This window comes from Bemisia tabaci, chromosome 2 (assembly GCF_918797505.1).
Source record: "Bemisia tabaci chromosome 2, PGI_BMITA_v3".
In the NCBI taxonomy this organism is placed as follows: domain Eukaryota; kingdom Metazoa; phylum Arthropoda; class Insecta; order Hemiptera; family Aleyrodidae; genus Bemisia; species Bemisia tabaci.
Window position 1 is genome coordinate 72,272,394 of NC_092794.1, and position 13,522 is coordinate 72,285,915.

The 13,522-nt window shown below is 37.1% G+C and overlaps 1 protein-coding gene across 9 annotated transcripts in view; it reads right to left on the reverse strand.

Moving 5' to 3' along the window:
* Positions 1 to 3,968: 3,968 nt before the first annotated feature.
* LOC109032035 (GTPase-activating Rap/Ran-GAP domain-like protein 3) overlaps positions 3,969 to 13,522 on the reverse strand; it is a 480,199-nt gene continuing 470,645 nt past the window's right edge. For all 9 annotated transcript variants that reach the window (XM_072296201.1, XM_072296202.1, XM_072296203.1 and 6 more), the window contains 4 exons: positions 13,340 to 13,423; positions 12,290 to 12,408; positions 11,266 to 11,383; positions 3,969 to 9,171 (listed from right to left, as the gene is read on the reverse strand). In XM_072296201.1, the coding sequence (XP_072152302.1) occupies positions 8,924 to 9,171; positions 11,266 to 11,383; positions 12,290 to 12,408; positions 13,340 to 13,423 (569 nt within the window). In that variant the 3' untranslated portion in view covers positions 3,969 to 8,923. The remainder of the gene's footprint in view (positions 9,172 to 11,265; positions 11,384 to 12,289; positions 12,409 to 13,339; positions 13,424 to 13,522) is intronic.

Below are 13,522 nucleotides of genomic sequence, written 5' to 3' on the forward strand. Positions count from 1 at the left end.
TGTAGATACAAATATCTTTTGCCAGTTTTTGCCGGTTTTTTAAATACAGCCTTTTAAAGGTCGCCCGCTTGGTTCTCATGAGAATTGGATATATCACATTACGGGTTGGTGATACCGTTCTACCTTTCTAGCAATGATATAAGACTATTTTTTTCTTTGATATTCACTTAGAGAGGAGTCTATCCACTTGGTTTTTCATAACAATCATGGCAAATAAAATTTTTTAGGGGCTGCAAAACACTGATTAGGCGTTTAATATTGGTGCTTAAAATGATCTGATACGCCCCTAGTGGCTGAAAATAACTACTTTGTCACCCTCCGACACCTTTTAAACGGCCATTTCTAGTTACTACTAATCCTAGGCATGATGTAGATATTACTATCTTTTGCCAGTTTTTGCCGGTTTTTTAAATACAGCCTTTTAAAGGTCGCCCGCTCGGTTCTCGTGAGAATTGGATATATCACATTACGGGTTGGTGATACCGTTCTACCTTTTTAGCAATGATATAAAACTATTTTTTTCTTTGATATTCACTTAGAGAGGAGTCTATCCACTTGGTTTTTCCTAACAATCATGGCAAATAAAATTTTTTAGGGGCTGCAAAACACTGATTAGACGTTTAATGTTGGTGCTAAAAATGATCTGATATGCTCTTAGTGGCTGAAAATAACTACTTTGTCACCCTCCGACACCTTTTAAACGGCCATTTCTAGTTACTACTAATCCTAGGCATGATGTAGATATAAATATCTTTTGCCAGTTTTTGCCGGTTTTTTAAATACAGCCTTTTAAAGGTCGCCCGCTCGGTTCTTGTGAGAATTGGATATAGGTATCACATTACGGGTTGGTGATACCGTTCTACCTTTCTAGCAATGATATAAAACTATTTTTTTCTTTGATATTCACTTAAAGAGGAGTCTATTCACTTGGTTTTTCAAAACAATCATGGCAAATAAAATTTCAAAAAAAAAAATTGCTAAAACTATCGATTCATAGTAAATTATTGTGTAGTATTTCCTTTTCGTTGATTATTATATGCTCGGAAGTAAGGGCTTTTCCATTTTATTACTCAGCAAAGACTTCATTTCTTTTTCTTATCATGATTTCTTTGTTCTTTCTTGTTGTTACAGGTTTGAGAGCCTCCAACCAGACATCACAAGTTCAAAACTCCTAATTAATTCAATAAAATAACAAAAACAGTAATAAAATCACAAAAGCTGCGACTTTTACCTACTTTTTTTGGCATACCATTGTCTGAATCTATAAAATGTGATCATTACCCGCAAGAATATTCACCTCCTCTCGTAGCCAGTGAAATTTTTCTTTCAATGTAATTTTTTGTGACTTATTTTGATTGCTAAATGTGTTCATGATGTTAATTATTCATCAAATTTATATGCGATTTAGTTGTTGTACATTTTAATATACATGAATTGTAAATTTGAATATATTTCTTGAATTTCGGACGAAAACTGACTCTTGTTCTTCTTGATTATTCGTAGGTACTTAAAAAAAAAAAAAAAAATACAAAATACATTACAACCTCTTTAATTTAAAAAAACAACGGACCAGTGTCCGACACGTTCAATGCCTTTTCTCCTGTCCAATAGTATTATTAGGACGATTTTTACTTTATTTTCATCCTGCCATTTCTTATACCTCAAAATTATGGAAGTAGATTCCGAAAACAGATCGTGTCAATTGCATGCAGGTATACTTCGTTCAGTTACTCAACGTGGCAACCCCCTCCCTCCCTTCTCAAATAATCATCCAAAAATGAAGAATAGTAAAATCGTTGGTCGTTTTGGATGATTAATCATTAAATGAGTCAAATGTATTATAGCTCAAGCTCCAAGTCAAATTGTCAAATAATTATTCCGGCATTTGAGCGTGAATTTGCTATTTTTCGCAAATTCACCATGTTTTAGTTAACGATGGAGTAAAACTGACTTCAGATTCGTGATCAGCGACCCAAAAAACATATAAAAACATGTATTGCATGCCAACAAAGGTGATACTCTAATTAATGCCGCCTAGATCTGGCTCTGGAACCAATGTGCGGCGCCTTGATACAACTATACAACCTCGACGGATGTCCGTATTGCGTCCAAAAAATTGAAGGCGTTTTGATTCCCTGCTCATACTACCTGTAGTTGATTCGATCGACAAACGCGTTGGTCGGCGGTGACGGGGACTTGATGCAACTATTGAATTTTGTTGGATGTCCGTATCGGTCCTACTGAAGAGCGAAACCACGTTTCTCCATTGCGGTGTTTCAAAATTTCCGTTCTTGATTCATCTCTTCCGTGAGAAACAATCCAAATTTACGACTTTAAATTTGGAACCAAATCTCCTGCTGTCGAATACAAAAAATCATGGAGAATTTAAGTTTCATGTTGACCAGCTTTTCGAAAGAAAAATAAAATTTCTAAGGAAGTCTGCAACGTCGCAAATGGAGAAACGTCGTCTCTCATTTTGCCCGAAAATATGTATGCATAAAATTGAAGGCAGTATGACTGGCCTCTCTCAACTTATATTCGTCTGTAACGATAAACAATAGGACACGTTAGCTACGGCGCCTTGATACAACTATACAACCTCGACGGATGTCCGTATTGCGTTCAAAAAATTGAAGGCGTTTTGACTCCCTGCTCTTACTACCTGTAGTTGATTCGCTTCCTGGATTTCGAAGGATCTTGATCATTGGAGGCGTGGAAGAAAAAAATGAGTCTTAAATTTCTGAGGAGCTACATCAACTGGAACTTGCTTTTGCAGAATCCAGTACTGACTTCCAAAGTATCTGAAGCTGATAAATCAGACAACTTGTCATCCCAGCTCGTAGAAGAGATTTCATCGTACATCGACTTCGATGACATGTCTAATAATCCCAACACTCCAGAAAATCTTCTTCATAACCACTCACATCGATTAGATTTCAGGCGTTTGCTTCTAAACAACTGTCATCTATCAATCGACTTTATTCGTTCTCATGGAGTGGCCTTAAATAAATGTTGGGATTTAATGTCATCGAAAATTCTTCTAAGAAAGGGAAGAATTCAGTTATCTTCTAGATTGGAGAATAGCTTCTCGTTACCAGAAAATGTCAGAAAGATTTATCAAGAAATTCAAACATAAATTGGATTGGGAAAATATTGTAAAATATCAAGACGTGTCGAATGACTTTATTCTTGAAAATTGCCCCAAGAATTAGTTGTATGATAGTTACATAGATGTTTCTTTTGTGATGTAAAGTAATAAAATCATCTAGTGGAATAGGCCTACTGGGGATACCACTTTAAAAAAAAAACGCGCTGATAACCCTACCTCTATGGTGGTGTGGAAACGGGTTTCTCCATAGCAATACATTGCTCTAGAGTCTTGCCAAAATGCGTTCTGGTGTATTGTTAAGAAGTTCTAAAGTCCTTTGATTTGCAATTTATTAGCTTTCCGCTGCAAATCTTGTTCTGCAGTGTTGTCACGATGCGTTCGTATCCAGTGACCTTTGCGCATATTCGCCTGGCTCTCTCTTTTTACTCCTACTTACTCATTCCATTTTCTTAACTTGACGATTAAATTCTTAAATTGGGTGACGCAGAGAGTGCTAAGAGCGATACAGTCATTATATTAGTGCGCCGCGTAAGAGTGGAAATAATTTTCTTTTTTGTATGCGCGCATGCGATATCAGTGTAACGCCGTGTAATTTTTATCAGCGCTCCTGTCTCCTCTTTCAGATACATTTGCGACGTTCATAAATACCTAATGAGCACCCCCCTCCCGCCGAAAAAAATTGAATAAAATAATACAAAAATGATATAAAAATGATCACAAACTGTGAGGCATAGAACGAATTGACCACATTTTTCCATTTAGAATTTTTAATTTACATTTACGCAGAAGGGAGTAAAAATATAGAGGCGTATGAATCGAGAATATGGTTCATATTTAGATAATAAAATAAGACTTAAGGAAGCGAGCACAATCCTTTGTTTCATAATTCACAGAAAATCTCACTTAATGAAGGTACTTATTGTGTAGTATGAAAGACTTAAGGACACAGAATGCGATTAGAATGTATTTACAATAAAATTTACATATTTATAACCATATAATAAAACAAAGGTAAATTCCTCACAAAAGGAATAAAAAAGGAGCTTAGTCATAGAATTATAATTAATGTAAACAATGCATGAAGAAAGTCAAAGGTACTTGAAAGAAAAGCGGGAGATCGAGAGATCGAGAAAATCACATTTTAGGTATTCCTCGCTTAAAATATTTACAAACGAATGTATTCCACGAAAACGTGGAAGTCGAATTCAATGATCTATCCACTTCCATCTGAGGCGATTTTTAATCGATCCATTCAGAAATACCAAGTAGGTACAATTTTCTTTAAAAGACATCGAAACTAAAATTAGATACAGCGTCTATATTCAAAATAGGTTTTAGGAATCATTATACAAAAAAATAATTTCCTGGATCAAAAATTGGATTTAATTCTGTTTGCTCTTTCCTTATCCTTTCATTACAAACCCTTTTGATTCTTATATTTCCCGTTGCCCGGCTTAAAAATTGAAAGATGCCGCCATTGTCCCAAACTATTTCAAACCCCTGCAATGCAATGCGTAATCCTTAAATTGAACCCAGCCTGAAACAGGTATGTTCCTTTTTCAAAATTTCTGGGTGGACTTGACCTTCAAGGTGGAACCATCCTCTCATTTTCTTGCCGAAACACCTTGACTATTTGCGTGTTTTCTCTCCTATCCCAATTTCTTTGTCTCAGAGTCTACTTGCGTCCTGATACCTGTTCACATGTAGATCCTGAAACTGCCGACTTCGATCTGTTTGGGTTGTATGGACGCAATGGCATAGTGGGAACAAGACTAGTGACTGTCGATACTTTTTAAAAGACGAATGCAGAAATGAGCTAAATTTCGATGTCAATGGAAGCAAAAAATAGTGTCGCAAAATTTTTCAGACTACAATTTAGAAATATATTTAAATAGGAAATATTAGGAAAATATTGAAATATTAACATAAGTTTCAACGCTCATTGGATTAAAATGTAATCAGCAAAATCAACAGCTATAAAAAATTCAATCCTAACAAGTTTCATTTGTACTTTTTTTCGTCGACCATGTTTCCTCGTTAATTATATCGTAATTTACGCGTAATTTTTGTGTGAATACAGTTCTTTTAAATAAATCTGGTGACCATAGGTGCTGAACTTAGAATGAACCGTTCATGAGGTTAGAGAGTTGGTTGAGTTTGGATTTCATATATTCAACTTTCGTCTTCCGATTGTGCTTAGAATGACGCATATACGAATCATACAATTACTTCATCCAAAATGAATAAGACTTATCAAGGGAAAATTGTAGATTGAAACGATTCCCATTAAGGGAAACGGTTGTTAATGTAAATAAATTCCAGGAACATCATAAATCTGCAGATTTACTTACGTTGGATCAGATCATAATTCGATTCAAAATAATATTAATAGTTAGTATAAGGTATTCAAATTCATATACACGCAAAACTTGACAAGAACATTTCACTGCATGAAAAAATACACACTGCATTAGGCATGTAATATAGGACTTTCGGACGCATTACTTTACAAGTACATATATTTTATGGTAAAAATATCAAAGCTTCCTTACTAATATCGAGAGGGTAAAATAAAAACCGCGAGAAAATATATGAGTAAGGGCTTTTTCCTGCGCAAACGGACCAATGAGATATTCTATCGATAACGCGTAAGAATGCGAGGAAAATAAACATTTGAGTAACTCTCACCTGCTCTTCATTTAAAATACTGGAAAACGATACAAGAATTCACCAGTGACAGAATATTGGTACTAACCCCTTACAAAGAAAAACAAGTTCTTCATTAAAAGATTTTCCGGTTTTTCAGTCATCAAAATGAGCTGTTCAAAAGAAGAATGACGCTCATGTAATGAATCGAAAATAAAGAATATGATATTCGAGTTCATGTGCTATTTTAGTAATGACATTGTTCAGCATCTCAACTGTAAATTCATACGTGAGATTAATTTACTTTTACGAATCTAATATTTGAAAAATAAAACAACATTTTCGGAAAATTTAACAAAGAAAAACAAAACGAAGTGGAAAGAATACGACAAAATAGTTTGAGAATTGAAATTCAAACCATCTCATTTATATAAAATTGTTCTCTATTTCCAAAATAACTTTAAAATTTGTAAACAATTCTAGAAGATAAAAAACATTAAATTACACAATTCTAAATGAATGCATCTGCGGGCCGATTATTGAAATTTATAGACAAAGCTGTAGACAAAGAAGACATAAGGGGTATAAAGCAATCCTATTGGTTGAAATGGGTGGTTCTCATAGACTAAGGGGAAAATGGTAGACTAACTGTCAGGTCTCTCGTGGGTTGCCGTTAGTTAGTCTATTACCTACCTCCTTTGTCCATTGCAACCACCCGCTTCTACCAATAGGATCCTTCCAAATCCTTTTTGTCTTCTTTGTCTATTGCTTTGTCTATTAATTACAATAATCAGCCCGCTGGTAAGAACTAGTGGCGGGGCGTAAATGATCGATTATAAATACTTCCCCATTTTAAGCTATGGTAAAGAATCGAGTATTAAGGCGTTCGTTGCGAACACTCAGTTTATGAATCCTTTTCCATACACTTAAAAGGCATCGGAAAGCACGCCACGCCACTGATAAGAAGCGAATACTTAACTTCCGGTTATTATACAAATTAACAACAGGTACACACGTGTACAAAATGGAAGCAAAATCATCATGATTATGGATAGATAAATTCCTTAACTTAAAAATAGTTACTTCCGACTTTTAGAAATCATCATTTCGTATTGAAGACGTTCACTTCGCCTGAGGATATGCCAGATACCTAAACAGTTATTTATTAATACACATCCAGATACTCTTTGATGCTTCCACGGTGAATCAAAACTAATGGCAAAATGCTCTTGGAGATCTCGAAATGTTTATTTGCAAGTTTTCAAAAATAACTGAAGAGACTTCAAAAATCTGTCCCTCAAAATCCTGCACTTTTTGACGATCGTGCATGTTACGTCTTGCTAGAGTACCTGTATAGCGAGAGTATGGACAGCTCGCTTCATGGAGGGCTTAGGGTCCAAAAGTGCAGCCACCCTTCTAACCAACTTCTAACGAACATAATTTCACTGCAAGTCTGTAGATTCCAATTCTAACGAAAATGGCTAAGAAAGTACATAAATGAGCGTTCTTCCACAAAAATGAGTAAATTTATGCAAAAACTAAGTCAAATACGTGCTTTATGAACGATGGTTCGTAACAATTGTATTAATAAATCGCTCTGGATAATTGAAATTCATAGGTTGGCTGCACTTCTGGGTCCTAACTTTATTCGCGGAGGCATCGGTGATGGTCTGACGGATTTTCGGAGTTTCACATCTGTCTATACTCTCGCTATACAGGTACTCTACGTCTTGCCAATGGAGATGTTGCATGTGTGAGGAATCTGCGATTTGACAATTGATTCTTATGTAAAAGTTCGCGATAAATACGCTAGTGCCACTGGTCTCTCTCAAATCAACTCCCAAGCTCAAAAAAAGCTCTCAAGTTGAGGCCAAAATGGCCGGGGATATCCCACGCTATCCCGAGAGTCCACCTCTACATCGAGACAAAGTCTCCATGCAAAGATAGGGAGCAAATACATTAAAAGGTTTGCCTTGTTTTCAGTTTTAGAGTTCTCAATTAAAGTGGCAGCCCTGTCACCACCAGTGCACCAGTGGCACCATCGTGTTTCTCGCAAACTTTTACATAAGAATCAATTGTCAAATCGCAAATTCCTCACACATAAACAAGAGGTAAACCACCTTGTCCAAAGACCCCTTCAAGCCACTTGGCACCTATAAATTTTGCTGAGTGCCTCGCTTTCAAAATTGAAACAAACCTAAAGTACAACCTGAGATGAGCTTCACATGAAATGAGTAACACCCACATCTTTTCGGAGATGCCTCTTAACGGAGGACATGGATTCGATCGACGAATCGATAGAAAACGATACTTAACTCGATTACTTAAATCGATTGACGTGAGCCAACTGACACCGATTTAATCAAAACCGTGACTTCATCGACAAGACCAGGAATCGACCGAAAAGCCCAGTAATCGTTCGACTCATCCGTGAATCGATTGACATCTCCATTAGGCGATCGGTAGCTCCATGAATGGATCGACAGCTCCATGAATCGATCATCAATCAATCGACAAACCCGTGAATCGATCGGATTTTGTCGATCGGATTGTTGTCGATTGAATTACGTCTATCAGTTCACGTCTTGATTTTTCAAACGATTCACGTCGACGGAAATCGATACCCAACCCCCCTCTTACATCGAGAAAAAAAGATCGGTAGAATTTATCATCCTTTCACGCTGTATTTTACACGGCGCGCGTGAATTCAAAGTCGATTCTGCCAGAGGAATGGTTATCTGTACCAGTACATTGTAACGTTTACCTTTCTTCTGGCAGAATGCATTGGCTCTGCATTGACGCTGTGTGAAATACAGCGTGACGGTATGGTAAATTCTACCAATATTTTCTCTCGGTGTGCACGGAAAAAAATTAAATGTTGATTTAGCATTTATACTGTTAAAAAGATGTCCGACAACTTTCAAATGCTGATTTTACAATACAAAAATGCTAACATAACATTTTAATTTGTACGTTTTGCAGTGGGCGTAGTTACGTTAGCATTTGCTAAAATGTAAAATCAGCATTTGATACTTGTCGGACATCTTTTTAACAGTATAAATGCTAAATCAGCATTTAATTTCTTTCTGTGTACTTAGACCCCGCTGGAAGTTTCATGACGAGACCATTATGAGCAAGCTTTTAGGAGTTGGTATTGTGCCGTTGAGACTAGCAAGGTTTTTCGATCTGTGATAGAAATACTTGAGGAGTGGGTGATGCAGAGCAGCTCCGGCTGACCCCTCGCGGTGGCTCGACCAGGAGATGCGGTCCGGGCGAACGCGGCGAGTCCGTCTGCGGCGGAGTCTTCGGATCGATGTCCGGGGAGGGAGAAGGACATCTGTACTTGCAGGGAGGTAGGCCGCTCAGGGAATGCAGAGGGATCCGGTACAGACGGAAAGGCCGCACTTCTGGGGACACTGTTGGCAATACACATGAGTTAAACCATGCGTCTTCCAGCCGGAGACGAACACTGCCCTGCTAAGGAAGAACGCCGTATGAACATTCGAGAGTTGCCAAATTTCCTTAGATAAAACGTGTATTTTTGACGACATTTGTGCACCTTTTTCTTTAAAATTTCCCGATATTTCAGATTAAATTGCGTACAAAATTGTCTTAAATTTTTGGGGGAAAACATTCACAATTTTCCCAGTAAAATCGGTTTTTATCGAAGGAAACTTGGCAACGTCTGAAGGCTCATACGGCGTTCTTCCCTAGCACGGCAGAACAGACCTTCCATCGGTATATTGGCAAAGGTGGAAGCTTTTACTTTCGGTGATACAACACACTGTCATTGACCCACACACTATACGGAAAAACATGGACATTAGTGGATCCAGCAAATTGGCAACATTGTTTTTACCCCACTTAAACATTTGGAAATGTATTGATTCTTGTAGGGGCCAGGTGCCCCGAACAAAAGCGATTATCTAACACAGGTTTAAATGGAGGAAATCTGGTGTTGCCAAATTTCTGGATCCGCCCCTTAAAATGGATTGGTGAACTACAAATTAAATTGTAAAACATATTTCCGACATGTTTCAAATGTAAATTTCACAATAGTGGAAATTGCAAAATCTACATTGAAACATGTCAGACACTTTTTTTAACCACAAAATCGTTAAATCAGCAATTCCATTTTTTTCCGTGTAGGTTGATGTTAAGGAACGTGTCGAATATTTCGTCTTGTAAACAAAACGAAGTTTGGTAAACTGGTTTGCTCAGGACGTCACTCGAAGCTCTTCATCCGGCTAGTAGGCAGGGCTCAAGCCGAAAAAGGAGTGGAGGCTGATGTTCCTTTAAGATTGTCCATGACAGTGGTGTGGCGTGCTTTGCGATAAATCGGTTGATCTGTCATTTAAACCTTTGAAAAAGGATCGATAATGTGTTCGCAACAAACGCCTTAATAATCGATTCTTTACCATAGCTTCAAATGGGGACAAATTGATAATTGATCATTCACGCCTCATCGGCACTGGTCCATGATGAAGTGTTGATTCTCCGAAAGTAAAAGTTACCACCTGTCGCCGAGAGGCCAGTAAAGATTATCTTTGTCTTTGGCTTTAACACTGAGCTTTTTCAGTTATAATTATTACTTGTTGCATTTCTCAAGAATACACAGAGAACAGGTTCCTGTCAGGTCCACAGAAATTAATGTCTTGTAAGCCACAAAACAGATTTCTCGTCGAAACAACGGGAATACTTCTTGTTACAAACGGTATACCTTTTCTTTCGGAGAGACGTTCGTAAAGAGATTCCAGTTGATTCAACGACAATTGGATTGCATTTTACAAAAAGGAGCCACGAGTATTCCAATGTCGCTAAGATTGTGCAACTTTTTTTTACCTTGCAAATAACACTGATTATCTAAATATAAGTTTTATCTTTGCCACCAATGTAAACTAAAAATTCAAACGAAAATTACCATAGTAAATTCAGCTTTTTGCAAGGTTTCAGTAATTTTATTGCAAGCACCTTAAGCTGCACAATCTTAGCAACAATGGAATGATCTTGGTTCCTTTTTGCAAAATGCAATCCAATTTTTATGGTGGTATATTCAACAGGAGCATTTTTCAGGGTAGAGAGTGCACTAAGTTTACAGAAATTATCCAAGATATTTTGAACTTCAGTAAACCACGAAAATTGAATTTAAATTTGCGTGTTCTCAGCTTCCATTCAAACGCACATCAAATGTGGAGTAAGGTTATTCTGCTAGCCCTCTTATCACCGTGAGTCTGAGGGTACGGTATACCTGCAACTTCGAGGGGGGGTTACACTGAAAAAAAGGATTGGTAGAATTTACCATTCCTTCACGCTGTATTTTACACAGCGTGAATTCAAAGTGGATTCTGCCAGAGGACCTGTACCAGTATACATAATGGTAACGCATACCTACCTTTTTTCTAGTAGAATTAACTCTGAATTGACGCTGTGTGAAATATAGCGCGAAGGAATGGCAAATACCACCAATCTCTTTTTTCAGTGTATGACGACGAGAGAAATAATCAACTTACAATGAGGAGAAGGCGGTGGTGACAAGCTCGGATCCCTGTCAAGCTTAGTTTCTACCTGGAGTCTCTCGGTTTTTCCACTGAAGAACTCAGGGGCTGTTGTTGAGAAAAATATATCATTCTGAAAAAGAGGTACAATTTTCGTGTCATTAATGATGTCACAAAACATCCTCATCAAAAATATTATAACCCCACTGTCATGCGGTTGCATATTGTTTCTTTTGAAGGCATTCTTTTCGTTCTCATCGGGAGTATTTTCCCACGAGAAACCTAATTCCTTTACACTGAGAAAAGAAACGCAAGGAATCCATTTCTGATTAGCTCCTGTATTTCAGACCATCACAGTGTCACATCTGGAAAGATTACAATTTCATAAATTCCAATCGTTACATAATTTCATGGATCCACACGAAATGCACGATGCGTGGCAAATTTTGTGTCACCCACTTGTTGTAGAACCGCATAGTTTTAAGGATATTTTCTGGTGTTGGTCAACATCAATGTATTCAAAGTGTTTTCTTTTCCATCGGAATCTACTTTATGAAGCATACTGACGGTAAAACTACCCAACTACGCCACGTATCTTGTTCGCGGTTTTCCAAAGTCTCCGCCATTAAGTGACCTCTTGAAAGGAGGACAAATTGACATCATACTTTGAAGTTTTCGTAGAATGTTCTTGGTTTTTTTTGTTCAATAATGGGTCCTTTCTCCAATGGCTCTTATGGATTGACTGCGGAACCCTTTGATTTTTTGATTACAGCCTTTGCCTCTAATCAAAAAAAAAAAAAAACAAACAAACAAACAAAAGGTCCCAGTCATACTCCAATCCAATCAAGTGAGAATGGAAAATATTAGAGCTCGCTAGTTCAAATGCCGAGAAGAGTTCAGAGGCAAATCTTCAGCAAAGTATTAGAAGGTAGATGAATTACAATATAATATTTCGACGGAGAGATTATCGTTGTTTATGAAACATGAAAACATAATTGGTTTGATCATTGGAGATAATATCAATGGTAGAAAGGAATACCTTGGAGCAGATTAAGGTTAGTTTTGGCATCGCTAGTGTTTGTACAAGATTTCCATTGATTATTAGTCTAATTTCCATTGAATCCGTTGTAAAAGCCAGGATGTATGGGAAGGCACACACTGGAAATTAAAAAATACCATGAATTAATGAACTAATTTATAATTTTCCAACTAAAAAATTACAAATTGCCAACAGTTACCCAAGTCTCAGAGGATAAAATAATCACAGTGTCTATAACGAACTTGGTAGGAAAAGATTCCCTGAATTTTCTATATCGTTGTATTCCTTAGGCAGTAGAACTAATAACATGTAATATTTTGCAACCGTTTCCCTGCTAACGACAGAAACACCTGAACTTTTTTTTCTTCAGGCATTGATAATTTAATTAACTAAAATTGCGATTCCTCATTAGGAATTTATCTCAATCCCTATTTGTTTTCAGAGTGTAACTAAGAGCATTGAATGCCAGACTTAGACTGAGCCAGACTGAGTCTCATGCAGTTTATTTGTATGGTCAGCGATGGTATTTTTTTAGATTTTGAATCTCCAGAGTTTTCAAAATTTCAGTCTACTGCATGAGATTCCCTGACAATTCCCTGTTTTCACTCAGAGAAAATAAATCTCCCTTCAAGGACGAAATAGTCTCTTTCTATTTTCGCCTTCGGAGGACGATTTCTTTTTACCAGGACCAAGTTTTTCAGACCGATATGCAACCTGCAGTGAGTATTTAAATAGGTACTCTTAGATATCGACGGTGTAAGTCGGCAATCATATAACTCGATTTGCGACGTCGCTGACTTCCTGTCATACTTAATTTTTTAAACAGAAAACTACTCAACGGTAATTCTTTAAAACTGCCTTGATTTTTCTTCTCTGTGTGAACGTGAACTGAATTCTGCATAAACTTCAAGGAATGATGGAAATTTTTTCTCCTTTAAAAAAATAAAATAGAGGCGGAGATTTTCAGACACCGCATACGAGTTATGTGATTGCCGACTTACACCGTCGATATGGTTTGCCAAAATTAAACGGCGGAAGTAAATTACTTACCGATAGCTTGGGGTATTGAGTTCCAATGAAAATCAAACTCGGTGGAAAATCGTTCATCACATAATTTTTGAAAATGACAGGTATCTAGAGGAAACAGAAAAGATAGGCACAATTAGAGAGTGTTGTTTACTTTGATGACCAGGAATCGTTTTCTATCGTTCCTATCGTTCTAATCGTTTTGAA